The sequence below is a fragment of the Ischnura elegans genome, chromosome 4 (assembly GCF_921293095.1).
Source record: "Ischnura elegans chromosome 4, ioIscEleg1.1, whole genome shotgun sequence".
Classification (NCBI taxonomy): Eukaryota; Metazoa; Arthropoda; class Insecta; order Odonata; family Coenagrionidae; genus Ischnura; species Ischnura elegans.
The window spans coordinates 95,311,103-95,337,937 of NC_060249.1; the positions used below are offsets into that span (position 1 = coordinate 95,311,103).

At 37.2% G+C, this 26,835-nt stretch overlaps 1 protein-coding gene across 1 annotated transcript in view; it reads right to left on the minus strand.

Moving 5' to 3' along the window:
• Positions 1–26,835, minus strand: part of LOC124158194 (dynein axonemal heavy chain 2) — a 154,769-nt gene that overhangs the window by 109,561 nt on the left and 18,373 nt on the right. The window contains exons 10-28 of the mRNA XM_046533382.1: positions 26,320–26,528; positions 25,131–25,245; positions 24,872–24,999; positions 21,680–21,769; positions 21,418–21,547; positions 20,259–20,421; positions 19,994–20,172; positions 19,691–19,882; positions 13,956–14,098; positions 13,722–13,859; positions 13,077–13,247; positions 12,826–12,999; positions 12,624–12,741; positions 12,387–12,523; positions 12,121–12,276; positions 8,450–8,652; positions 8,149–8,334; positions 7,421–7,536; positions 7,253–7,335 (exon numbers count right to left, since the gene is read on the minus strand). Of these exons, the coding sequence (XP_046389338.1) occupies positions 7,253–7,335; positions 7,421–7,536; positions 8,149–8,334; positions 8,450–8,652; positions 12,121–12,276; positions 12,387–12,523; positions 12,624–12,741; positions 12,826–12,999; positions 13,077–13,247; positions 13,722–13,859; positions 13,956–14,098; positions 19,691–19,882; positions 19,994–20,172; positions 20,259–20,421; positions 21,418–21,547; positions 21,680–21,769; positions 24,872–24,999; positions 25,131–25,245; positions 26,320–26,528 (2,831 nt within the window). The remainder of the gene's footprint in view (positions 1–7,252; positions 7,336–7,420; positions 7,537–8,148; positions 8,335–8,449; positions 8,653–12,120; positions 12,277–12,386; positions 12,524–12,623; positions 12,742–12,825; positions 13,000–13,076; positions 13,248–13,721; positions 13,860–13,955; positions 14,099–19,690; positions 19,883–19,993; positions 20,173–20,258; positions 20,422–21,417; positions 21,548–21,679; positions 21,770–24,871; positions 25,000–25,130; positions 25,246–26,319; positions 26,529–26,835) is intronic.

Sequence of the window (26,835 nt, forward strand, 5' to 3'; positions counted from 1 at the left end):
CTCTAAAGCAACACAATAACTGCATAAATAATAATATATTGTTTGTTTTAATTATTAATTAATAATATAATATTGTTCATAATTTAATTAATTAAATTATGAACAATAAAAGACATTTAACTGAAAGTTTGGATTATCCGTGTTTTCCGATTATTCGTGCCATCTCTCCCCCCATCATTACCCTGGATAATCGGGAGTGTACTGTATTTGAAAAGATCTCAGTTTTTGATCCCCAAGAAGTTCCGTCTACAGACATGAACCCTGACTTAAAAACAAAAAATTCATGGCCTGGAATCGATGGAGACAGAGAAGTTGATGTTGGGGTTGGGAGAATTAAAGAAATTACTACAAAAGTAAAATTCCCGGGGTTCAGTGGATGTAATTAAAGCAATCCAGGAGCTCAAATTTCTGAGACATCGTTTGCATCTAAGTGCCTTTAAGCAATTTGGATCCCTTCTGCAAACATGGACTGAGAAAGATTTCTTTCCTGCTATAGCACTGTGTTAACAGATATGAGAACAAAAGTAAAAGATGACAACTTGATCACAATAGCAATATTTCATTTGAATTTACAGACATTTAAAAGTAATTTCTCTCTATGTAAGCTAGAGATATGGTTACGCGAAGGATAAAATATGTAAAATAGGTTAATTCAGTCAATACTCCATGTATATTATTGCTTTAATTATTCCCGATCAATAATATCCTAAATTTAGGGCAATGGGTGGGACACTGGAAGGATGGCTCTCAATCAACATAAATTATTTTGCCGTTAAAATAACACCGATTTCAGGGCAAAATAACATCGCTTTTGTAGAAAAATAACACCACTTTTGGCTATAAAATAACCCCACCTTTTGCATGTCCCTATCAATAAATGATCAAAGCTTATTAATTAAAATGCAGTAATTCTTTGCTGAATATGAGTGTTAAATCAGATACAATATTAGTATGCCACATAGATCTATTTTCAAGGAAAACTTCAACAAAATCTTTTATTATCTTCTTAAGGGGGTTGGTCGCACCGCCTGAATACACCCCTGCAGAGGCTATCTGTTATTGTCTTCATCCAAACAGAAAAACAGACTATACTGCCGATTTTTGATAAAATATTTGAAAAAGGTGAACCTGTGCTTCTGTCTAACGAATATTTTGTACATGGCTTACAATTATATCAATTAAATGTTAAACTTGATCAATATTAGGGTTTTTTGAACAGATATCTTGGCATCCCATGAACCGATTAGGTTTTTTTGTTCGACAAATTCAATCTATTACCCTTTATATACCATAAGAAAGTACCATCATGTACTCAGTTACTGACGAAAAGCTACAAATTCAATAATCATGAGGCCATGCACGGCATTTTTCGTTCTACGCTCGATAAGAATCTTGACTAGCCTTTCTCTCCCGTGTCTTTCCCCTCCACTCCCCATTCCACCTTATTCTCTCACCTCCCAAGACAGAGCGCCCGAAGGCTGGGAGGGGGGGAAAACCTCTCTCCCCAGGTATCAAGTATCGTCTGCGCCCACTGAACGTCAGCCTTTCACCAGCCTTCGCAAACATTATTAGCTTTGTATTTTGTTTCTCAAGCCAAGGGAGCCGTGTGCAACAGTCGGCGGAATCACTGGAACACTTTTTCAGAGGCGGGTCGCTTTTAGTTTTTCGGTGAGAGCTATCGAGGAACAGTGTTCGTGCCCGTGATCTCCAGCGTGTGGGAAGGACGGTAATATGGAGGAATGTAAGAAGCATTACAGAAAAACAAGATATCGTAGAGGATACGTGAAAAAGAAAAGTCTACAATGTGCAGAATCTTACTCGGAGGAAAACATCGAAGCAAGGTACGTATCCAGTGTTATGTGTTCTTCTGATATGTACATTGCGTACGATGAAATGTCAAATCTCAACACGGATTCTAAGCGCGCTGTTTAAACGATTTAATCGGCGAGGCACATATATTTTATATTTTTACATTTGTTACAGAAGAGCTTGAAAAGGAGTTTCAAGCATCAAAAGCAGACTCAACGGGCAAAGAAAATACCGAAAAAGAAAGGTAAGGTGAAATAATTTTCTACTTTCTCGTGCCTTGTTTGTGCCATCGTCACAAATGTATATTTCATCTTCGTCACTCTGATTTTCCAGCATTTTGTTAAAAACTCACTATATTTAATAATTCACGCTAGGGATGCATATGCTGAGCCCGGATGCAATCATTTGCAGGAGAAATTCAATCAAGATGTGGCGGAAACCCCTTCGAATGATGAAGCCACAGGCGAGAAGGACGAAACTCAAAAGTCCTGCAAGGTAGATGGCATTTATATTTTGCAAAGCATTTTCTTACTTATTTAAGCGAAGTTTTAGTTCTTTGTTCTCTCTCTTTCTATACTGAAAACTTGGTAGTTCATTCCACGTGATCATTACATTGCTTTTGAATGCAATTTTTCCACTGGATTCCAACTTCCGCTTCTTGATTTTGTAAAGGATTGCTCGGACTTGGTCGAACATCTTGTTTGCAACACATTTAAAATATATTACTAAGACGTTTCCATTTCTATTATTTTCCATTAAACTCATAATATTTAATTATTCACTCCAGGGATGCAAATGCTGAGCCCGGATGCAGCCATTGGCCGGAGAAATCCACACAAAATGAGGCGGAAACCCCTTCGAATGATGAAGTCACGGGCGAGAAGGACGAAACCCGAAGTCCTGCAAGGTAGATGGCAACTTTTATTTTGCAAAGCATTTTCTTGCCGATTGTAGCGAAGTTCTCTCTCTCTTTCTATGCTGCAAACTCGGCAGTGCATTCCATCCGGTTTTGGCATTGATTTTAAATTCCATTTTTGCACCGGATTTCCTTTAAACTTCCGTTCCTCCATTGTTTCTGCAAATCATTAATTTTCTTGATTAGTCCATAAACCTTGGATGAAAATAAATGAGCTGTTACCTTCGTAAACTATTGGCATCAACTGATAACTCTAAATACCCATGCTCTCGTCTTTTCAGAACCACTTTTTTATCGCCCAATGCCGACAAGTCTTGTTACCAGCCCAAAGGAAGAAGAATTTTCGACATCGAGTATCTATTTCAATCTCTATAAGAAATGGGAAATCATAAACCATTTGGTTGCACCGTGTCAGACATGGAGATCCTGGATGAAAGACGAAATGGATATTTTAGCTCATTTCATTTTAAATGCAAAATGTGTGGGATAGAAAAGACTCTATCCAATGAAAATCCAAACAGAGAGAAACTACCGATCAATCAAGCCATGGTAAGTGGTAATCCATAGCATTGATTTAAATATGGGGGGGTGAAGAATAGAAAGGGCAGGGTGAAAGAAAGGCCGCATGTCCTAGAACATGGAACTTGAATATAGAACATTTAACCCTATTATAGAATATATTCTTGAAATTGTTAATATCTTTACCTAAATTTTAGGTCACCAGCACGATATGTATTGGGCAAGGCTACTCTCAAATGGCAGAAATGAGTGCCGTACTTGATATGCCATGTATGTCCAACTCAACGTACCAAAAGACTCAACAAATAATTTCATCCGCAGTCCATGATGTTGCATGGGACTTGATGAAAAAGGCCTCGGAGCAAGAGGCAGAGCTTGCTATTCAGGCTGGAGAGATTGATAAAAATGGTGTCCCGCTAATTACAGTAGTAGCAGATGGTTCATGGGGGAGAAGATCCAACAAGACCAACTATAATTCCTTGTCTGGCGTGGTTAGTAAAACGGTATACCATCATTTAATTAATTTCATGTATATTCATTTAAAAACACGCAGACTTTTACTCATATGCATTGTTAAACTGTTTAGAGTATCGGGAACTTTATTAGAAAATATATAATTGACAAAGTATATATTAGTGCAAAATTATGGTTGAACGGGAGGAAGAGTTTTTATGATGCCCCAAGTGACTAGTTTCAGCTTTAAAATGCAGTGGCATATCACGGTAGAGTGAAAATATATATATTTTTTAACTTTTCCAGGCATGCATTGTTGGTTACAGGACAAAGAAAGTATTATTCATTGGTGTAAGGAACAAATATTGTTCTATATGTGCCAAGGCAGCCTCCAGTGGCAGGAGCAACCACCCAAAAGAGCACCTTTGTTTCAAAAACTGGGCATCGTCATCTACGGCAATGGAGTCAGATATTATAGTGGAGGGATTTAAAAAAAGCATCGAGATGCATAATTTGAAGTACCACCGACTCATAGGTAATAATAATCCCTATTTTAATTTGACAAATAACGAGTTATGCCTTATAAGCGGCGTCATTGCATTTTTAATCAAGCATTGAATCCACGAGCTCTACCTATATGCTTCGTATCCATTTCGCTTACTTTTTATTTCCCAAAGATTCCTATGCCCATTTTATTAATGATCATGGTTTTTCATTCCTTTATTTTCGTTTTCCTTCCCGAATTTGTACTTATGTTTTTATAAATTACTAGCTCTTCTTCCTTATCCCTAAATTAATTGGTATTTTCCTTTCAGGCGATGGAGACAGCAGCATTACGAAGAAGTTAGCAATCAATCTTCCTTATGGAATTGATTTCCCCGTTCAGAAAATTGAATGAGTAAATCATTTGCTGAGAAACTACTGCAATAGGATTCGTGTTATCATAAAAAAGACCAAAAATGAATTTGGGCGTATACCTACCACCATTACTACGGAAGAGAGTAGGCGATAGGTTAATGCGCCTAAGGACCGCTGTAACTTCAGCTATTTTTTTTCGTTCCAATGAAAAATCACCAGAATCAGTAAAAATCCTGGAAAAAGATTTAAAAAATGGCCCATGCCATGTTTTTGGCAACCATTCCGGATGCGCAGAATACTTCTGCAAGGGTGCAAAGGAAGGGGAAATGAACTTAGTTCCCAAGCTGAAGGAAAAAAGAATTTGGGATGAATTAATGGCAGCAAATACCCTCCTCGTTCGCCATTCTCCTAGCCTTATTATGAACGTAACAAATAATTATGCAGAAACTTACAACGCCTATGTGGCAAAGTACATAGGAGGAAAAAGGGTCAATTTCGCCCTAAGAGGAGCATATCAGTTACGGTGTGAGGTTGCGGCTACGGCTTGCAACGTTGGGCCTAATATTCATTCCGTGATACACAAGAAAATTACGGATAAGAGTCCGGGTTATTTTACAAAAAGATTTGCCGTAAGTCGAAGCAGAGGATCGGAAATTAGGTGTAAGCGGCGATTGGAAATGCCATCTAACAGGAGTAAAAGATTCAGAGTTGCAGGTCCAGATGAACATTACGGCCTAGTGGACAAAAGTTCTCCAATTGAAGATGACGAGAATTTAGAGGTAGACCAGGAGAAGAGAGAAGAGTTTCTTCAGTCGTTGAGCCTAAACAACGCCGCAAGAAAGACATTAGAGGAAAGTACCCGCGAGCAGCGACGATGCGATATTTGGGTTGCGGAACGGTTGAAGAGGCTAACTGCCTCAAATTTCGGACATGTGTGTAAATTACGCCCCAAAACGCCTCGCGCAAATACAGTGAAAAGTTTGCTTTACCCAGCCTTTAAAGGAAACAAAGTGACCGAGTACGGGGAGGTAAGCGAAGCAAAGGCTGTGGCTGACTTCGCACGCAAGAATGGTGAAAGAGTTAATCCATCAGGCCTCATTGTAGACGAGAAACTTCCTTTCCTCGCCGCATCACCTGATGGAATATTGCAGAATGGAGAAGGAATATTAGAGGTGAAATGCCCTTATTCTTGTAGAAATATGTCCCCGAGAGAAGCTATCGAGAAGAAAAAAATCCAATATTGTGAATTGATTGAAGGAGAGCTCTCACTAAAAAGAAATGGCTGCTATTATTATCAAGTGCAAGGTCAGTTGCACATAGTAAAAAAAAATATTGCATTTTCCTGATCTGGAGCCCTCACGGAATGCTTTTTGAGAAAATTAATAAAGATGATGCTTTCTGGACTCACAATATGGAAGAAAAATTGAAAGATTTCTACATGGACCACCTTCTTAGAGAAATAATACATCCAAGGTATCCTAAAAGATTAATGATTAAGTAATGTAATGATGTACGAGCAGATTTTTATGATTTCCGCTAAATAAAAGGAGACACCATGTACTAAAATTTTCTCGTGTTTAATTACATTGCAGCTATGTATCCACATTAACAACCCCAATAGAATTTCATGTGCTTTGATGTAACTCAATCCAGTGATTTCCCCATTTCAGTATGCTATTAGCAATAAAAGATTGATTTTACGGAGTTAGCGTAATTTTTTTCAATGCATCTTCATAGTACTAAACAAAAAATGGCTCGGGGACCTATATTCAATTGGCTGTAAATGAGAAAAAGAGAAAATGTTTCTAAGTGAGCTATTCCCGTTACTACAGCACATTAGTCTTCAAGTGCTGTAAAAACGCAGCCAAATACATATCGTCTTCAATCACTTTAGAGTTTCAACTTTAGGAATGATTCAATACGTAAAGGTACGGCGAAAGCGACGGTCTTCTTATTAAAACGCCTTACTTCTTTAAATATGGTCAAAAATACGTCGTGTTTGGACTCATTCTTTTTTAGATTTTGTGCATTTATTTGATCTTCTACATTTATTGAGGTACAACAATAACTGCGATAAGTTATTGTTTATCGCCCTAATGCCCACTAGGTGACTCATATTAGCAGCCTGACTTTTGATAAGGGGGGACATCGAAGCGAGCAGTCACTGAATGTCTTCTACTGGGGAGTGGTGGGAGGAAATTTGATGCTCCAAAAGAAATCTAATCCTATTGCTCTCATGTTACCTCATATTTTTTTCTCGTGGCAGGAGGGCCTTCTCACTGCTCCCATCCTCCAAATTCATCCTTCCCCTCCAGCTCCAAAACCCCCTTCCACTTTCGACAGAGGCGACACAAGCGGTGGCTCCTTGCGTTATAAAAACCGTTAAAAACGTAATTTCAAATCGCGGTCAACCCCCTTAAGTTGCTTTAATACTTCCATGGAAACTACATTTCAGTAAAGCAATTCACCATAACTGGGGAACCATTGATTTAAAATCATTACTAGGGTATCCTTCTCTAGCTCTCAATTACGAGCTTTGCTGGATTCTCCCTCAACCTTTCCTTCATTATATTCACCATGCATACTTTCATAAAATAACCTTTCAAACCTACAAATCGCTACCATCCACCTGCTCTTGCTTTCCTCCCATTACAACCAGTACAAAAAACTTCACAGCAATGCAGAATTATTTCTCACCTGAGCAGACATATTTATTGTCAAGAGGGAGTATTTACTCTGGTCCATAGAATGCAGAGCTTCTTGGGCGATTGAAGTTTTACCTAAGAAGATAATTATTTTGCATTTGAGGTCTTAAGTCAAAAAATTGAATTCCTCATTAATATTCAATCATGGCAATGACATTACCTGTGCCAACTGGGCCAACTAGTAACACAGAGAATTCATTGTTCAGCAATGAAGACACCAGAAATTGGTAACGGAGTGTATCAACTGTTGGTACAAATATCTTATAGAATGGTTGGCTGTGAATAAATAGAATCACCGATAAAATGACAAAGGCTTAAAATTTCATGGTAAGAAGTTTCAAAACCTATTGTTAATAGACTTACATTCGAAAATTATTATTAATAGGCTTTCATTTCATATTAAAAGAGCAAGTATACTGTAATAATACTAATTTGTAATAAATCCATACCATTGCACCAAACAAGATATACATGAGCCAATAAAATCATTTGATACTAACTACAAAATTTAGGGATGGGTTAGTGCAGTTCTTCAGTTCTCAATTCTGCAGATTAGAACCGAGGAAAGAACTAGTATCCAAATGGTTTCAAAAAGGAATTGGTGATGAAAATTTTAACAAATAACCCAGTTTGAAAACATTTCTGTCATAATATGTACTACATACTTTAAATAGTGTTTTGTTATGGAACTGATCATTTGTGAGATTCTTATTTTAGGTGCGTGTCTTATTACCATAACAAAATTATCAATACACGGCTTTGCATTATTAAACAATTAAGAACAGGAACTGAGACCAAGAACTGTTTCCAGGAACTGAATGAGAATCAGATCACAAAATCATGGAGCCAACCCATCCTTATTAAAATCGAATTGAATTTTGTACTTACTCGAGGTCAAACTTCCAATTCTCTTTCAGCTTAGTTTCCCATCCCAAAAATGATTTAGTTGAGAAATCAACGAAGTATTCATACACAGTATCTTTTAAAGGAAACATGCCTTCCAACTCTCGGATGTAGGCATCCATTTTCTGACGGCCTTCCTCATCAACACAGGCACAAACTGACCATACGACACTTGAGAACAGAAATAAGTAAAAAAAATGCATTTGATACATAAATCAAACTAAATTACCTCTAGAAAAAAATCAGAAAACATCTTTGAAGTAAAGAATAATAGCATTAAACTAACCAGAATAAAAACCACTGTTTGATTGTGGTCTTAAATGTGTCTCCAACTGAACTATCTAATCCATTTTCTTTGGTTGAAAAACAATCAAGTAATTTACACATTGAAGTAATTACTGATATATCAGTAGTAGGTACAATTTCTTCACAGTTTAATCTCTTGAATTCCAAAATATGATGAAGGTACCTATCTGCTAACCTCTGCATCTGGAATAAAAAAATACATAAAAATATGATTTCTTTCAAATATCATCAAGGAGCTGATCATCACAACCATTTAAAATTTGTAACTTGTGTTGCGCAAGATTACTTTGGCCTTTAGGATAAGTAAAACATAATGAATATGAATACAAAGCTGTACATTAGTAACTAAGCTGAGGGGCCCAAACAATTATGGAAATCACTTTGGATAAAGACATTATTGGTAACACAATAAACATTAGATAATTAGTTAACCAGTTAGAGGTGAAAAATCTATCATTTTAATAGCCAAAAACCAAAAAACATTTTTCCTAGTTTAGGTATGTTGCTGACATTTGTGTTGCTGGAATGGATTCAACAAAGCGTTTGATAATATGGTCAATTGTTGAATTAATCGCACACACATTATGTATATTTTTGATAGTGGGAAACAAAGTGTATGAGATCTTCGATTTTCCAGTTCTAGCAACTGAATTCCAAGACTAGGCCACTTATTTTCAATAAGTAGGAGACTAAACTTCACAGCTATGGTGATTCCCATTGACTCTTTCCATACGATATCAAATTAGGTATTTGGTTTACCATCGTTTATCTAGAAAATAATCAACATCTTCATATTCAATCATCATGCCAATCAAGAGTACTGGACTATCTAGCTGAGAGCAACAGACAGTGGCCATAATGATGATCTTATAGACGACTATGTTAGCAAGGGTGGGTGAGTGCTAAAATGTTATTTTTTTGTATAGCTTATATGTACTGATTAACTTCCAAATTAAAAATGAAAACCACTTCTTGGGAGAACACATGGCACATGCCATTAAGGCTTGCGGCTAGCAGCAATATGTGTGCAGATGTAATAAATAAGAACACAAAACAAATATAAATTACCATATCTCTCGAACGCCTGTAATTCACATTACTCCAAATCTATTACCACACCAAATCTATAATCACAGTTACCAGTATAATCTCACCTCCTTTCCTGTCCTCCCTTCACTTCTACCCCTCATCTTTTCATTTCATTTCATTTATTAACGGGATTACCCCTTAACCATAGTCTTACAAATAATTTCACAGTTAATAGACAATAAAAAATAATGAACACACATACAATAAGCCCATAAAAATAAATTTTAAAAATCTAAACAGAATTGAACATAAATGGATAAAATATGTAGGTAGATACAATAATATAAAATTTAAGGTAAAAATATGTTCTTGTAGTAGAATTTTTAAATTGAGTTCATCTTTGCCACAGCTGACTTTGAAATCTAGAAAGAGACATAGAGAAATAAAAGCTTTGGCCGAGTTTGTTAGAATTCCTCATCATTCTGAATAGGCGTTATAAATTCTGGAGTTAAAGGCATAATTAGTTGTGCGGTAATTAACAATGAACGGGTGTGGATTTCTAGAACTATGGCGGGGTGCATTAAAATTTACTAAAGAAAGAAGAGGGGGACAATTAATATAAGAATTAATAATTTTGTAGAGGAATGATTGGAGCACACTCAAGGCAGCATGAAGGTCTTTCTGACTTTGGCTGCAAAATGTTACCGCTCACCCAAGTCATCACTCTGCCAAGTTACCTGTGGCACTGACTCTCTGATGAGTTTAAGTACTACCAAATACTCAAACTTAAGCACTTACACAAATACACAAACAACAACAAAGCACAATACACAAACACGGTAGCTTAACTGGCTAAAGCACTCGACCGGAAAATTGGGGGATCCGGGTTCGAATCCCGGTCAAGGCAAATGATTTTTTCTCTGTGGTTCTTTCCCACGATTGTGCATTTGCGGGTGACTCCCGTAAAAGTTATCACCGCGGCTAGTCCCGGTATACTTTGAAGTAGTCTAGAGCGAACACCTCTTTGTGTTCTATGTCCGGGCCTGCTCTCCGGCTGTGGCGCTGTGCGCACGATTTGGACTGCTTGTGGCATCATATGCTCTGCAGTCCAGCAACATCTTGTCCGGTAGTGTCCGAAAATATCCACAGGGAAGAATGATGCCTCGGTAGCTTAACTGGCTAAAGCACTCGACCGGAAATCGGGGGATCCGGGTTCGAATCCCGGTCAAGGCGAATGATTTTTTCTCTGTGGTTCTTTCGCACGATTGTGCATTTGCGGGTGACTCCCGTAAAAGTTATCACCGCGGCTAGTCCCGGTATACTTTGAAGTACCCAAATTACTCTGATTCCCAAAGGTCCACAATCTACCATCCTTTCTTGCATCTCTTCCATCAGGTCGGGCTTGCCTTACCAAGTGCCACTCTTAGAATCTTAAGACAACCATTCTACCAGGATCTAATTTCAGAAAATTCATGGGGATCACCATGATTCCTCTCCTGATTTAGTGAGCGGCTGAGCCATGGGTAGAAAGTTACCAGATATCCAATTTTCGTTTGACATAGCTATTTAAATGGTTGTGAGACCAGTTGTGCGACTAGGCACAAAATTAGTAATTACAGAACTTTTACAATTTACAGTAAGTAAAGAACTTTAGAATTCTTCCAGTTGTAAAAGTTTTCTCAAAATCCGACTGATGGGTCTCTTAATATTAATTTATGCAATCCACGCAGTAATACTAGTGTGTGAAGTTTTAAATTATCTGGGCTAATAATAATTAAATAATAATAATAATAATAATTAAATAATTAATACTTTAGATTTGTTGTACCTACTTCGTTCTTTGGTGGTACATACTCTTATATGAGCTTCGTGGCCATAACCTCATCCTGCACCAAATATCCCAAAAGTAATTGCAATCATGAGTACAAACTGGTAAGCTGTGCCTCAAGAGGACATAACAGAATATTGTCCCCGTAAACTTGAAAAAATAGAGGTTGCAATTTATGGCACACAACCTGGGGCAAGAGCCCACAACTTCAAGAGTCGCATGCCTTACCAACTGAGCTGGCTGGGCACTCTCCTAGAAGTGCTCTCATGCTTTGCATTATAAAACCAATACATACATATATATAATAATCAATTGCACTGATATATATCTAGATGCATGCTGATGCCATGGTTGACTTGGTGAAGTGGTGGCCCTGACTTATTGTGGCCAAATTTGAAATGAACTCCACACTCACTTGAGCAAAACGCTTAAGCCATGAGAGGGGCAGAAGTGAGGGTAGAGAATGAAAGGATATGAGAGTCAGGTGAGGGTCTCGTGAACAATTACCATATTTCTCCTAATGTAGTTCCCATCTGAGTATAGTCCCCCGCCCTAATTTTGAGGCCTCACTTTCGGGAAGAATTAATAAAAATATGCTTGAATATAGTCCCCCTTTAATTTTATCATGGCCATTTATGGAAAAAAGGGGGGACTATATTCATATAAATACAGTATATTTCTGAATTAAAATTGATAAATAGTATTCTTCTTACTCAATTTCATTTGTTTAAGATGCTTTAATGATTTGATTAAGGGTTTACTAAAAACAACCCATAAAACCGATATCAAGTTACCTCCGTAATATATTCTTCATCTGTATGCTTCTGCAACCATGACTGCAGATAAGGTTTCCACCCCAAATCTGTGTAGTCATTGTAAACCATCCCACAGCGAGAAACAGTTGCTGGTGATGCCTCACATAAATCCTCGGTTTCAAAGAGAAGTGACACCTAAAGAATTAAAAATTTTAAAATAATTTGGATGCATTCCAAATTAAACTTAAATATTTACTTACCAAAGCAGCAGCCATAAAAACAGAGTAAATAAGTTAATTCCTGACCTGATCAGGCATCGCTATTCTGTCACTGTTAATGAGTGTCAAAACTTTATTGTCATCCATCACACTGTTCATATTTTCTACCCATACAGCATCAACAGGTCCATCAAAAACAATCCACTTTTCATCTGGGCTCTCATCTAGAGGGAATATTTATGAAAACAATGGCAGCAATAGTCTATTAAGATGATTTCACAAAACTTAAGGAACAAGAATATATAAATTAAGGGTAATACATACCAGAACAAGTCTCTCTCATTATTGAAGACAGAACACCATCAAGCCATTCTCCAGTGCTTAAATTATATTCTCCATAAAGCTCTCCCAAAGATAATGCTTTGGGGTTAATTGGATAATCCTAGTTTTTCAATACCCAAAAATATAAAAATAGAACTCTGCACATAAAGAACAAATGGCGAAAAACCACCCATGTAATACTCACCCAAACAACATTATAACTTGGAACATTCTCATTAGCAAGTCTACTTAGTGCTCTCTGCAAAGTTTTCCAAGTTACTGATTTCCCTGATCCTGTTCTACCAACTATCATTACAGAGTGACGAGAAATTTTTGTTTCGTGGAGTTGTATAACTTTAGTTACAATTGCAGCAAGGGGCTGAAATACAAAAATATATGTACTATAACATCAAGAATATAGATCTATATCAAAATCCACAAAAAAGTATTATTTACCTGCAATCCATTATCTTTCAATTCCTCCTCAACAGCATGTGATAATTCCTCATAATCAATTACTGGGATTCTTACCCCAGGAAAAAGATCTGTAATGATTCCATTGAATAAAGGAAGATCAACTGATGTAAGTTTCGCCACATTCATATCTTTCATAGCTAATAATACAACCTGTGAGATAGAAAAAAAATATAGGCATGAATAAAGTTTTTGATGAGTCTGTATGACAAGGGAGACAGTTTAATAAATGCTAGCCATAATAATTTTGCCTCAATTACCCAAAGGTAGCAGAGAACAAATGCTAAAATTTTGGAGTGTGGTAAAGACCTATGGTAGCTATCATTAAAGCGTTTGCATTTGCCCTTTGTGCTGCTAGCCACAGCCATTTAACTTTTTTCACAGGGGCCAGAGTCCCCATAGCCCTCCAAAATATTTTCACCACCTTAAGGGTAATATCAGAAACCAACAAATGACCTTAAAGGTAATGTCCTAGAAAGCATTTACATATGTCTTGTGCAAAGTTAAAAAAGTTTTGAGAAAACACAGATAGCAATTAATTGAGCAAAATATTAATAAATTTCTTTGAAAATGCATATTAAGGTAAATATGAACAAAGCTTTATCTTCAATTAGCAAATTCACTCACTTCCTCATCAGGATAGTTTGAAAATGCTCTTCTTTTCCGTCCTGCATATCTCAGAAGAGCTACCATACTTCTTAATCCAAAATCATAATGATCTTGCTTGCTCAACTGCTGAATGGCCAAAGAATACAAGGTGAATACCTGCAATTGAGGACATGCACGTTATCATGCAAATGAGTTCAGCTTTTTCAGACGGAGAAAAGAAGTTTTATTTTCAAACCATCATACATTCCTCACCTTTTTAGCAAGTATTCTAGTTTCCCTAAATCCTTCACCAAATAGAATTATCTCTGCAATCAAACAGCTATCAGGTACAATCATAGAGATGGGTCTGAACATTGATTTCAGATTATCTGGAAGTTCAGTTCGACCAGCATAGCCTATAAGCAGCCAAAAAGAATTTCAGAAAATAGAGAAATGTCTAAGATGGTCCTTTGTCATTGAAGCTAGTGACCAGTCCTTTTACGGAGGAGCAGTCGAAGCCCTTGGTTGTAGGAGCCTGGAGGTGGGGATGAGAAGACCATCTATGAATGAAAGGGGAGAAAGCTTAGGCTCCTCAGACCCATGTAAAACGGAGAGAATAAAAGTCATTGAGTTTGTGCCTTGGTTTGAGAATGTTGTTACTTCTCTTAAAGCCTTTTCCCATACAAACATCAACTACATTGGAGCAGTTGAAAGGATCGCACCTCGATCCAGGGTTTTGCCTGCAGTTTGATGATGGCAATCATGAGTATGGTGATGCTGGAAATGTTTGGTAGTGAGAGAGACTGGGTCTTCCAATTCGAGGCAGTAGCTGCATTAAATAAGTGGCTTCAGGAGCACAGAACACTCTGCCAGAGAATATATCACCAACAACACTCACGTCGCTTACTGTGATCTTCCTCGGGAAAGTCGGAAGAGTTACCCAAAGATGCTAGAGTTATTAACGCTTCTGTAAATAATAAGCAATTTTGACTTTTAATTCTTGAATTTAATATTCGTAGTTGCAGCAAATCTTATATACGTGGAGAACACAAGTATTTTTGAAAACTACGTAAAATTATGAAAACTAGGCATTAACTTCAAAACTAATATTCAACACATCCGCATGACTAATATGGAGAGAGGCCCTCCAGGCTGCAGGCTTCGTGGAGGGGGTCGCCAGTCCAACAACCAACTCTAGAGAATAATGCAGAGTGGCCTTTCACTCCTCCCATAAGGCCATTTTACACGGGGCACAGAATTGCACAGGTTAGAGCTGCATTGATTTCTACAATGGCGTGGAATTGCGCGAATGCATGAACGAAATTAGAACAGGGGCTATTTTGCCGTCTCGCATCCACGCATTCTCGCATGTGTTTTAGCACTTCACCGCTTTACACGACGCAATTTTGATTGCGCCTTCGCACGTACGTCAGATTGCGCAATTCCGTGTACCGTGTAAAACGGCCTATAGAAAGGGCTTTTCTCAATCCCAGGTTTCAAACATGGACCATTAGGAAGGGTTCAAAATGTTTTGAGAACGTCTACTTGTGAAAAGGGGGCAACACATCTGATATAAAAACCACTGTAAGGCTCCCGCACTTGAAGCAACAGGCTATTTCACTAGTGAATTTTTAGATCATAAAAGAGTGCTTTTACCTGGGAAAACAGCATCTGAAGAAACTTGTATGTTTTCCACGAATTTTATTCCTTAGGGAAAATCCGTGAGGATCATGAGTGTGTATTTTTTATTTTATTTGTTTTTGACTATTTTAATAGTGTGAGTAGGTCACTGGCATAAGCGAAACCTGAGTGATTTTCTGATTGAGACCTACATGGTAATTTGTTCCACTGGCAGATCTGCTAGGTGGGTGATCAAGCTTGCACTATTGTGTGTATTATTATGTCTTCATTTTAAATTGTTGTATTTCACCCCATCAACATTCTCTCTAACTTCCCGAACCATCCTATCACTTCCCCTACATATTCCTCATTTTTCACCCCTGGAAAGCCCCAGTACAAATTATGGCCTTGGAAAATTCAATTTTTCAACTATAGAGGCTTGTTTGAAAATCTAGCAAATACACTGAAAATTAATGAGGCTACATACAGCGTACTCCCGATTATCTGGGCTAATGATGGGGAGAGACGGCACGAATAATTGGAAAACATGAATATTCCAAACTTCCACTTTAATTTTATGTATTTTTCATAATTCATGTAAATCAAACAATTTATTATTATTATTATGCACATTGTCTGTTATTTTACATTGCTCTCCGGAATCATTCACAGCTTTCTTTTCCCAACCACGATCTTTTTAGCGGTGAAAACGTGATTGTACTCATATTCCTGCTGTTCCACGTAATACACCCATGCCTCGCTTAGCACAAGGGATCTGTTCCTTGGGTTTTGCGCTACATGAATTTGCGTTATATGAGAGTGTTTTAACACAGGGAAGATAGGATGCATTCCCGGTAGCGTGTTGGGTATTGAATTTCCTTTAAAATATATTTTCCTATTAATAGCCTTAGAAGAACTTGTTTATAAAAAAATTTATTGTTTAAAATACCTTTAAAGATAGTAGGCACCCATTAAAAGACCTTTTTTTTTTTCAAGTTAAAATAAATTTGTACGCGCTTTTGAAATTTCAACCTTTTCTAGCAGGTGGCCTAACATCCAGGAAAAAATGCTTGCTATCTCAGGGGTTCGTAATGCATTGCCGGCAGTTGACGAATTTTAAAACCAGTCTATAAACAATTCTTGTGTCACCCAGGCCCTTTAGTTGCTCATCCAAATGACAGACAAATGCTACTTTGAATACCAATTCATTGCTTGAGAAGTTTGTGAATGATAAATCTTAACTGGCTTAATTTTGAAGTCCTCCGAGGCATTAATATCATAAGCAGCAACGTGAAACGGTCTTTAAATACCTTGAAATCTAACTCAGGTTTTTCTTCCCTGAAAATGAATGAACGTGATTGCATTCTCTTCTAAAACAATTCCATCTTGTCAACATTAAAAACTATTTGAGAGGGAAAGGAGCCACTCTCAATCACACATTAAAGTTCATCAGAAAATGTATTGGCATCGACTATGCTATCAGCACTTGCAGATTCACCTGATATCGCAGAATTAAAACACCAGCTCAAAGCTTAAAATTCTGGAACCAACCTGAGCTTCCACTAAATGTCTCGGAGAAATCACCGCCCACATCTTCTTTTATAGATTCAAATAAAGCCACAGATTTTGCACAAATAACTGCCTGTGATAGAGGAACATCATTCAGCCGTTTATTTTATATCCAGGTAATTAGAAGTCTTTCCGTTTTTTCAAGCAATCAACATCGTGCACATGTTGACTGCTTGGCAGAAGTTGGTGCAGCTGATGTCACTGACATTTTAAGCTCATCTTAATTCAGAATAACAGCTCGGACTGTTGACATTGTGAGCTTAAACTTGGGCGCAATATCGTTTTGACGTTCGTTATTTTCAAAGCAAGTATTCACTTTCAATTTCTCTTCTTGGTTTATGCTTTTCCTTGATAACTTCTTTACTATTCTATCCCATTCCTAATTTTTTCCTAGATTTTTACTCAGAATGACTCTTTCAAAATTAAAAGAGTATTAAAGGTTATTTGATTAGACTAAGCAGCCTTGGAATGTTTCCCCAAGGAACCAATTTTCACTACCAAAATTGCACTAATCAAAATTGCTCTAAGCAAGGCATAGGTGTACCTGGCTTCCGAAAACTGCACATCCGTGTCTGCGAGATCACAGATTCAGAAAATTTGTTTGCAGGAATGCTATAAAACTGCTGCACGACGTCGGAAACTACCCTGTCAGACACCACACTGCGTAGTCACGTCTCGTGCAAGTTGCCCAGTATGCAATTGATGCGGGATGCGGTTCCGCGATCACTGAATGTGATTGCTCACCGTGATGTTTAGATAACATGAACTAGGAGCTTCCATGAAGGTAATGGCCGCACGATCAGCCCATCGCACAGCAGCGGTTATACGAAATCAAGACTTTTGGCAATTTTTCTACACAGGCGAGTGCCTGCGCTATGGCTCATGCTTTCTCTACTTCCACTTCCCCCTAGCTGCCTTAACTTATTCTATTCCCTTCCTCTCCAGTTTGACCTTGAATAGTCTCAGCCTAATACATAAGTCTGAGTGAGACAAAATCTCCGGTTCCTTTGGGCCATATTCAACTGAATGTGAGGCCACGGCAATAATTGGGAATTTGCGATATGAAATTTACATTTAAAGATCGTAAACAACTTTTACCTTAATTTGCAATTTGTTAACCATTGAAGAAACTTCTAAAATTAATCAAGAATTTATTTTCTCACTGCTGCTCATCATCTGCATGATAGAGCAGACGTCCAAGTAAACTTGAAACAGTCCTTGCCAAAAAGTAGATTAAATAATTCCCTTTTACGAAGAGGATTCCAATGGAAATAATAAGGCCGGTGTAGCCTTGCATTGAAATGCAAATATCCTTTGCGTCCAATTAATTTCTTTTATAAAGATCACAGAAAGCATCGAAGAAGTGTAAAAATCATGCACGGATAAACTGCAGCCAGATAATCGGGAGTCTGCAGTATTTTAATTGATGGCAATGAAAATTTTTTGTTATAAACACGCATTGAACCCATGTCTCTAGAGATTCAGCCAAAGAATATTCATTGATATCCACTTGATTATTCATATATGTCACCTGAAACCATTAGCGTAGCCAGGAATTTTGTTCGGGGGGGTCCAAAATCAGGGGGGAAAATTTTTGAAAAACGGGATACTAAGTTATGGGTTTAAAACTAATTTTCACACTTTTCATAATCGAAAAAACTTCATTTATTAAAGAAATATTTGGTAAATTCATGATTTTTCAATATTTTGTTTTCTTTAGTGAAGGAAAATAATGTGTTTTATATTTTGAGGGGGTCTGGACCCTCCAGATCCCCCCCTGGCTACGCCACTGCCTGAAACTAAAAGTATTCACACAGGGCAACATTTTTAGAGAGGTTCTTTCAGGACAAAACAAGGCCGATGAGAAAGAAAGCACTTTTTCAACAGTCTTTCCAGTTCCAGAAAATATTTGCCTCATTAGGATGATGAACATTAGCATCCTAGCTTACATATGTGGCAATGTAAACATGCCAGTGAAGTTAATGAGATTGTAAGGGTGGGCTGCATTTGGAAAAAATTTTTGAGGGTTGAAAAGAGGGAGAGGATCCCGTATCAAAAGAGACAGCTTTTACAAAAGCTATTGCTTGGGGCATGGTTTAAGGTAAGAGCCAAAGAATGGCTTATTACATCTCAATTTTTCTCCAAAAAGTATAAACATATGAGCCAGGATTCAGATTAAAATTTTAGCCTTAGCTTATCCACTAATGATCCTTGAAAATTAACCTTTAAAAATCTGCATGAAATAATTGACTTTGTACGCAGTCGCGCACATGGGTGCATAGTTAAATACACCAAGGATGAAGTTCGCCACCAAAAAAAATTTGAATTAGCCAGGATTCGAACCCGGATCTCCCAATTGCCCGTCAGGCGGGTAAGCTAGTTACATCACCAAGCCATTTTCTCAGAGCGAACTTCAGGATGGGTGTTACCAAACAAGGTATTGATGTCACAACTCCACACTGCATCACATGTGGCCGAGGTCATGCTTATTAAGCCACTGTGGGAGTGTGCGTGGGGCCAGTCTGAGAGACGAACCCGTTGCCACATGTGAAATCAACACCTTGTTTGGTAAAAACCACTCCTGAAGTTCCTTTCCCTGGGCCACCTCACACTATGAGGATTTTGGGGTGGAGTGTCAAACGGCTTCACCCAGGATTTTAACTGGTGACCCTTTGATCAGCAGCAAAGCACTCTACCCACTAGGTTGCCACACTCCCCCTACTAACACCATATTGCATCCTTATTTCTGCACAGATATAATCTGACAGAAATGAAAATAAAGACCTTACCACAATTTTATGGGTCAAAAATATATTCACCTGGATTCATAGTTATGAATAATCCACAAGTATGAACAAGTTTAATCCGTTCTCCCTCAAACACAAAATCCTTTTTTCCTTGGGCTAATGCTTGCAGTATGGATAAAATTTGCTGAGCCACCACTGACAGCACTTCTATATTTATTCTATTGAATTCATCAAAACAACCCCAAGCTCCTGTTTGAGCAAAACCTAATTAAGAGGAAGAAACAAAAGATTCTATTGGTAATCCATAGTGTTTTTCAACAAATTACCACAAAGAGCAATATTGCTCGAAAAAATATAAAACTTTAAAGACACAACCTGAGAACATTCGTCCCATGCTTTTATAGTCCAAACCTTCGGAGCAATTAATAACTATGACATAGCATCCCATGCCTTTCCCCAAATCTTTTACTGTTTCAGTCTTCCCAGTGCCAGCAGGGCCTTTGGGACTGCCCCCTCGGTGCAGATGAAGAGCTGTAGTCAACGTAATGTAACACCTAATAAAAGACAAATATTCATATATTCATAAATATAAAATTTACCTTACTGCATGTATACATTAGAATACTGAAAAAGTCTTTACCTGTCTGTTAATGGAGTAACAACTAGTCTTCCTTGGTTACCTAAGTACTCATACCCATAAACAAAATATGTATTCGTTTGCCGGACAGCACAGGAGTCAATATCCTTCTCCCAATAAAATCTTAGCTGAGAGAGCCATTCAAATGCTGTGACATCCTTGCAACCTTACAATAGATTAAAAGTATAAAATTTAATCAGAGATATGCTCACAATAAGAGCAGTGCACATACTAAATTTTCAACTTGGGTCTAGTAGAGCAGGTTTGAAGCTCACGAGTTCAAAGTAAAGTACTCTAGTTTTTGTTTTTTACCAATTATTAATCACATTCATTTATCTAACATAACCACAAATTAACTGTCTGTGATAAATTTAACAAGTGAAATATATGTATTACTTAATTTTGAATTAAAATCAACCAATCCACCAAAATTTTTATAATAGCAGGATAATAAGATTGCGGAAAATACTATTGTTATACCATTACCAACAATGACATCCCAGCCACCACAAGGGACATGTCCACTTGAAAAACATATCATTATTAGGGGGATAGTGAGCCTCCTGCAAGCTTTCCTTGCATTGTCTTCAACATCGGAGACGAAAGCAGAAAAAGGAAGTGACAAAAAATGGTAATCTCTAAGCTTTTCTACCTATTGGAATCTTTTGGTTTCTAAACAAAAAAAAGCAGCCACAAATTTATTTCCTCTAAATCTTTCTAACAAGAGCTGTATGCATTAAGTAATGTCCAATTTAAGTGGTTAGTAAGAAAGAAGATTATTATGGACATTGTTATGGAACATTAGCAACCCTGAACACTACATGTGCTGCACTGGTAAGGTTGAGATGGACAGTGAAGACACAACACCTAGCTACGTGAAACTCCATAAAAATGTCATACAATACCAAGGGCCTGGATAGCATAGTGTGTACTCTGCAGAGTGGCCTGGAAAGCCTTAGATCCCAGTTTCTATCCTAAGTCCAGAAGAATTTTAAACTTATTTATATGTGAATTTGCCTGCCTTCGATATTAATATGTGAATTTGCCTGCCTTCATACAACAGGTTTAAAATAAGCACATGGAAATGATGTAATAAGTATACTACATTATCATATCCCAATCAGCCAAATGTCAAATACTTCATACACCAGAATTAACATACCTGTTTTATACAGTCTATCAATAACATCTCTTGCATGGATTTCAATGGTAACAAGAGACACAATTTTCAATCTTTGTAGCTTAGTCAAATCTCCTCGTACTGCTTCAGAAAACTTGCTTAAAACTTGGTTCTAAATGAGTGTATTTTTCAATAGTAAATGTATGAAGCGTAACAAAGGAAAAAAAAGTTCTTTCATTACAAAGCCATAGTAATTTATGAATCAACATAAAGCCAAAAAAAGACATTAAGACTTCACATTTACCTGCTTTTTTCTGCGTTTTTTCAAAGGCTTCCTTGTATCCTGGATCTTACAAATTGTAAGACTTTTTGTGCAATCAGCACTCCATTGCACCTAAAAATAAATATCCTGAGGTCATAAAAGTACAGTAAAACTTCTCTTAAGTGGCCACTAAGTGAAAACAAGAAAAGTGGCCACTTAAGGAGGTAACAGCTGAAAGAAGGATGGAGATGAAAATTTTTCAGAAATGCATAGTAAAAAGATAAGACATCAAATAATAAACAAGTATGCAATTAAAGAGCCAATTAATTTAACTTTTTCCAATCACTAGGTATCATCTTTCAAGGTAAAGAGATTTTTCTGAAATACATGTATAAAACAAAATACAGTGAAAACTCTCTTAAAAGAATCGCAAGGGACCAAAAATTTGCTGTTTCTGTGATAGGGAGTTCGTTCCCAAGAGGTGATTTGCACATTGCATCAACCTAGGGGCACGAAAATTAAAGCAAGTCTGCATGCATTACCTTCATTCAACCTTCGCATACTTCAATACCTTGGAAAAGCTAAGTTGATTCCTTAAACTACAATGAAAATCACGGGCAATAGACCACATTTAGGAAACCTCATTATTCCAACACTTCGCATGCTTTTTATCCGTTTTAAAAAATGGGCAGTGTTTTGATGAGCATGAGGTGATCCTTTTATTCTCAAAATTTGAAATAGAGTAGATGTACTCGCTCGGTTCACACTGAAAAATTATGAATTAGATAGATTTTATCATCACTAATATAAATTTAGGTCAACAGCACCAATTATAGCTTGGCCGCAAATTTCTCTGTTGACTGCGAACTCGGCTTTTTCAAAATAATTATACATGGTGAGAGGTGTGACACACTTCCAAGCTTTGCGAAGCTGCTGCATTACCTGCAAAGCGGTCCACTTCAAATTTTGCCGATCCCTTACATCCATTTGGTAAACCAAAAACTCCACTAAAATGCGACAGTGATGCCGCTTCATCACAGAAATGATCCTTGGTCGAGAGAGTCGAGAGGTCGCAACTTTTCTAGTGCAGTTAGGGGTGAGGAAAATAATGCGCACCTTCCTTGTTGTAAGTCATTGGGGGCCATGCAACGATTAAGGAAGAAATCTTTCTTTCTCCATGAGTTCATCAACTCCCATCAACCACCACTGAAATAATCCCGCTGTCATTCATGAATTTTCTCTGTTTCCACAGGGGTAAGCATCACTCTAACATTCTTAAAACAGTGGGGTTTCGCGCACTTCCCCACCAAAGGCAGAGGCAACTTCTCCGAGCCATCACTATTGATGCACAGGAGTACCATAAAACATTCTTGGCTCATTTATTCCCCACAGCACACCTCTTCCTTTAGAGTTTGGTGAGGAAGTAAATAATAAAAAGAGTGCATCGTCAGCTCAGCATTAAATATGTCCTTAGAACCGTTGCCCTCTTGACATTAAAATTTAACTGGAAAAATTGTTTATTGAGTGGTGCATTTCACTAGATCGCACCAAAGTTTCATTTCATTGATTGGGAGTCTACGGTATTGATGACCAAATGTCATACTTAATAGTGAGCTACGTCTTCTCCATGCAGCAATCCATGGCTATGGAAAACCTTTTCCTCTAAATAAAATCAACTACACTTCACATCGCGTTTGGACATCGCAACTACAAAGATAATGTCTAGAGCCAGTGGCGTAACTACGGGGGGGGGGTTTGGAAATGAGGGGATAGATCCCCCCCCAAGGCCTCAGAGAAATAAAAAATTATTTAAAACTACTGTCTAGTTTTGACATGTAATAACTGCATAAAGTTCAACCTTTAGTACAAAAACGAGGTAAAATGTATTTCCAGGCATGTCATTTTTCAAAACTTTTCCTGGACCCCCATAGCCTGAGGGAGGAGGGGTCACCACCCCAGGCCATCCCATCCCCCCCAAAGCATATTCCTAGTTATGCCACTGTCTAGAGCAATAGGTAAATGTTGGCTTTAATCGCTTAATCACAATTTTTTTTTATTTTTGAGAATTTATCCTGGATTAGTGCCAAGGTAAAACTTTAATTACTACACAGCCCAGAGTTATTTTAAACATAGATATTCCAGACTAGATGCAAACCCTGAACATCAATCCAGAGTATTTTGCCCATCAACCAAAGAGAAAGCCATAAAGAAAGAGGTAGCCATTGAATTGAAATGAATTTTACATAGTTTACATGGGAAATAAGAGTAGTGGTATAGTAATAGTAGATTCATTATGACTGCATTCATGTAAGAAATCTCGTTGTTGATTAAGATAGTCCCCATAGAAACCTCCCTCTCCTTCAACCTCCAATTTTATTCACCTCAATCTTTATCCATCAATTTTTCTCCCTTCTTAACAAACCCACCCTATCACCTCCTCGATCATTAAGTAATGTCTCAAAAAACAGGTCAGTTATTCTGTCAGTACCACTTCCAGGCATTAGTTCTGCTTCTGTTCCTTATAAAGTGTTTCTTTTGTACTGGTTAATTTTTAAAAGATGTCACTGATTTTTGTAATGTTATTGTGAAAACTACCTAAATGTATGCATCAAATTATTTCATTTGTGATTGGCTCCCTAACATCACTTTATTTCCAGTACATGTATAATCTAAATTATGCTCGAGAAAAATTTGACAAACTAGGTTCTCCTCAAATTATTTCAGTAGTGATCCTTGTTAGCTTCGGTTTAGATTTCAGTCCCATGGTCAAGATCCAGTGGAATCAAGAACTGAAGAATTAAACTAACTCATTTCTAGAAAAAAATTTTTTGCATCAAACAATTTTGCTATCAAAATTAAAACTGAAAAAGAAAATTTCTTGATGAGTGTTATTTAATTTTCAATAAAAATGTAGAGAGAGCATATTTGATTTTCTCGGGTGAATTGATCACCTTAAAAATATGACAATATGGAATTATAACACTGATGAGAGCAACAAGAATTAAACCACATCTATAACAGGACACAAATATCATATTCTAAAGTTGACGATAATGTTTGGTCAGTAGGACCAATTTAGTTTTATTTGTGACGAGAGATGTCTTCAAAACAAAGATAAAATCCTCCAGAAAGATTGACTGAGTCAAATTACTCGTAATAGAAGAGTGAAAATAATTTGATTCGATACGACTACAAATCCCAATTTCCAAAAAAGGAGATAAATAATTTACTTACTTGACTAGCAGTGATACAAATCTGGCCAGGCCAATCCTTTACCCATTTGTCCCTTTTTGTTAACTGTTTTCTCAGAGCAAGAATTGATAACTTTAATAAATACTTTAATGCGTCTCGCATAGCGTTGACTAAAAAGATAAAGCACATTATAGAATAACTGATCACACTAGACTAGATTTCTAAACTAAAACAGGTGTAAAATGAATCAACAAGTTTCAGTCAATTAATGATGCACATATTCGATATTAAACATGCATACCAATGTAATTCAGCCAATTTTCAACAGCTCCTTTAATCAGCACAGGATTATGAAACTCAACATATTCACCGTCTCCAGAATACATGCCAATGGCAGACAAAGGATCAGTTGAAAGCTAAGAAAAAAAATTCATTTACCAAAATTATTACTGCACAACTGAACCAGCCAAAGGATATATCCTAAATAATATGTTACTGTAGAGGCATCTATGTAACTTATTATGAGGGGCTATACAGTGAGTCCTCGTTCTACGTCACCCCGTTTAACGTCATTTCGCGATAACTTCATGAAAATTTTGAGACCGTCATTCGTTTATCGCTCCTTCGCTTCGCGATAACGTCAAGTCTTCTAAATTTCGCACGAGAAAAACATGCGAAGCGGCGTGCGTTGCAGGTTGTTCGTTTTGTGGGCGGTAATACAGTCAGTCTAAACGAAGTGTAAAACGGTGTGTTTATTGTTAATTGCGATTATGGTTTTAGCAAATTTTCTGCAAAATGAATTCTTAGGTAGGTGCGCAAGGCTTTACTTGACATAATGGTTTTCAGGAGCCTAAAAAGTGATTTCAAGGAATTTTTCCGTGCAGAACTCGGGAGTTTTTGTCGTCACTTTTTTTGCCGAGTTCACAATAATTTTGGTTCCTGTAACTGCGACAATGTTTCAGCGATGATGATGCCCGGGCGACCACCATAGCGAAGCCGAAAAGCAAATGTGGGAAGATACAAAAATGGAGAAGGATTTACGTCACTGCTGCTATTGTCGTCAATGAAGACAGGAACTCGTATTTATGCGATAGTTTGGCATTCCCATCGTAAAAAATGCCACAGATATGATACGCTAAAATTTTTTTGCGTAGGAATTGTGAGGTCTAGGAGCCGATATTCACTTTGTACATTGTTTCTTATGGGATATTATGTTTCGATTAACGCCATTTCGTTTATCGTCACATTTTTCAGGAACGGTAAGTGACGTTAAACGAGGACTCACTGTAATTATGAAGCGAGGGTAAATGCAGGGTTAAAATACTAATCAAGGTAATTTCACAATATGACGTATTTTTATTCGGATTAGCAGTCAGAGGTACACTCAACAGATACTATGATAGCTAAAAATAATATATACGCAGGAATTACCACCATTGGAATTAGCACATTTACGTAATAATAAGGCATTTACATTAAAAAGAAATTACCTTTAACTTATGGATATTATCAAAGCATTTTTTCAGATGAGGTTGAACAGCTGCTGGGTTTTTAGAATGTCCAATGATTTCCAGTACATCATCATTTGAAAGGAAGTAAAACCTTGGAAAAGCATGCCTTTTTGTTTCTAAAAATTCTTCTAACTGCTTCAGAATCTGTTCCAATCCATTATTCATGGAATTAAGAACCTTCAGCAGATCTGAAACAATTCTATTATATAATATGGATTCTAATGCAGAATTCATTAAATACATCTGAAAATTTTCAACAAAAATTTCGAACCTGAGAGGAAAATTCAAAACTTAATTACTTATGGACAAACAGATCATAAAACCTTTGCATACATAATTTTTTAAAAGCTTGCTTACCTACAGGAGTTATTTTTATAATAGCTGAAACTTATAACTAATATTAGAGTTCCCCTGAGATCTCTCAATCTCAATGGAAATAGCCACTGTAGGCTATGGGGTTGTGGGGAGTGGTGGACACTACTACACAAGCACAAC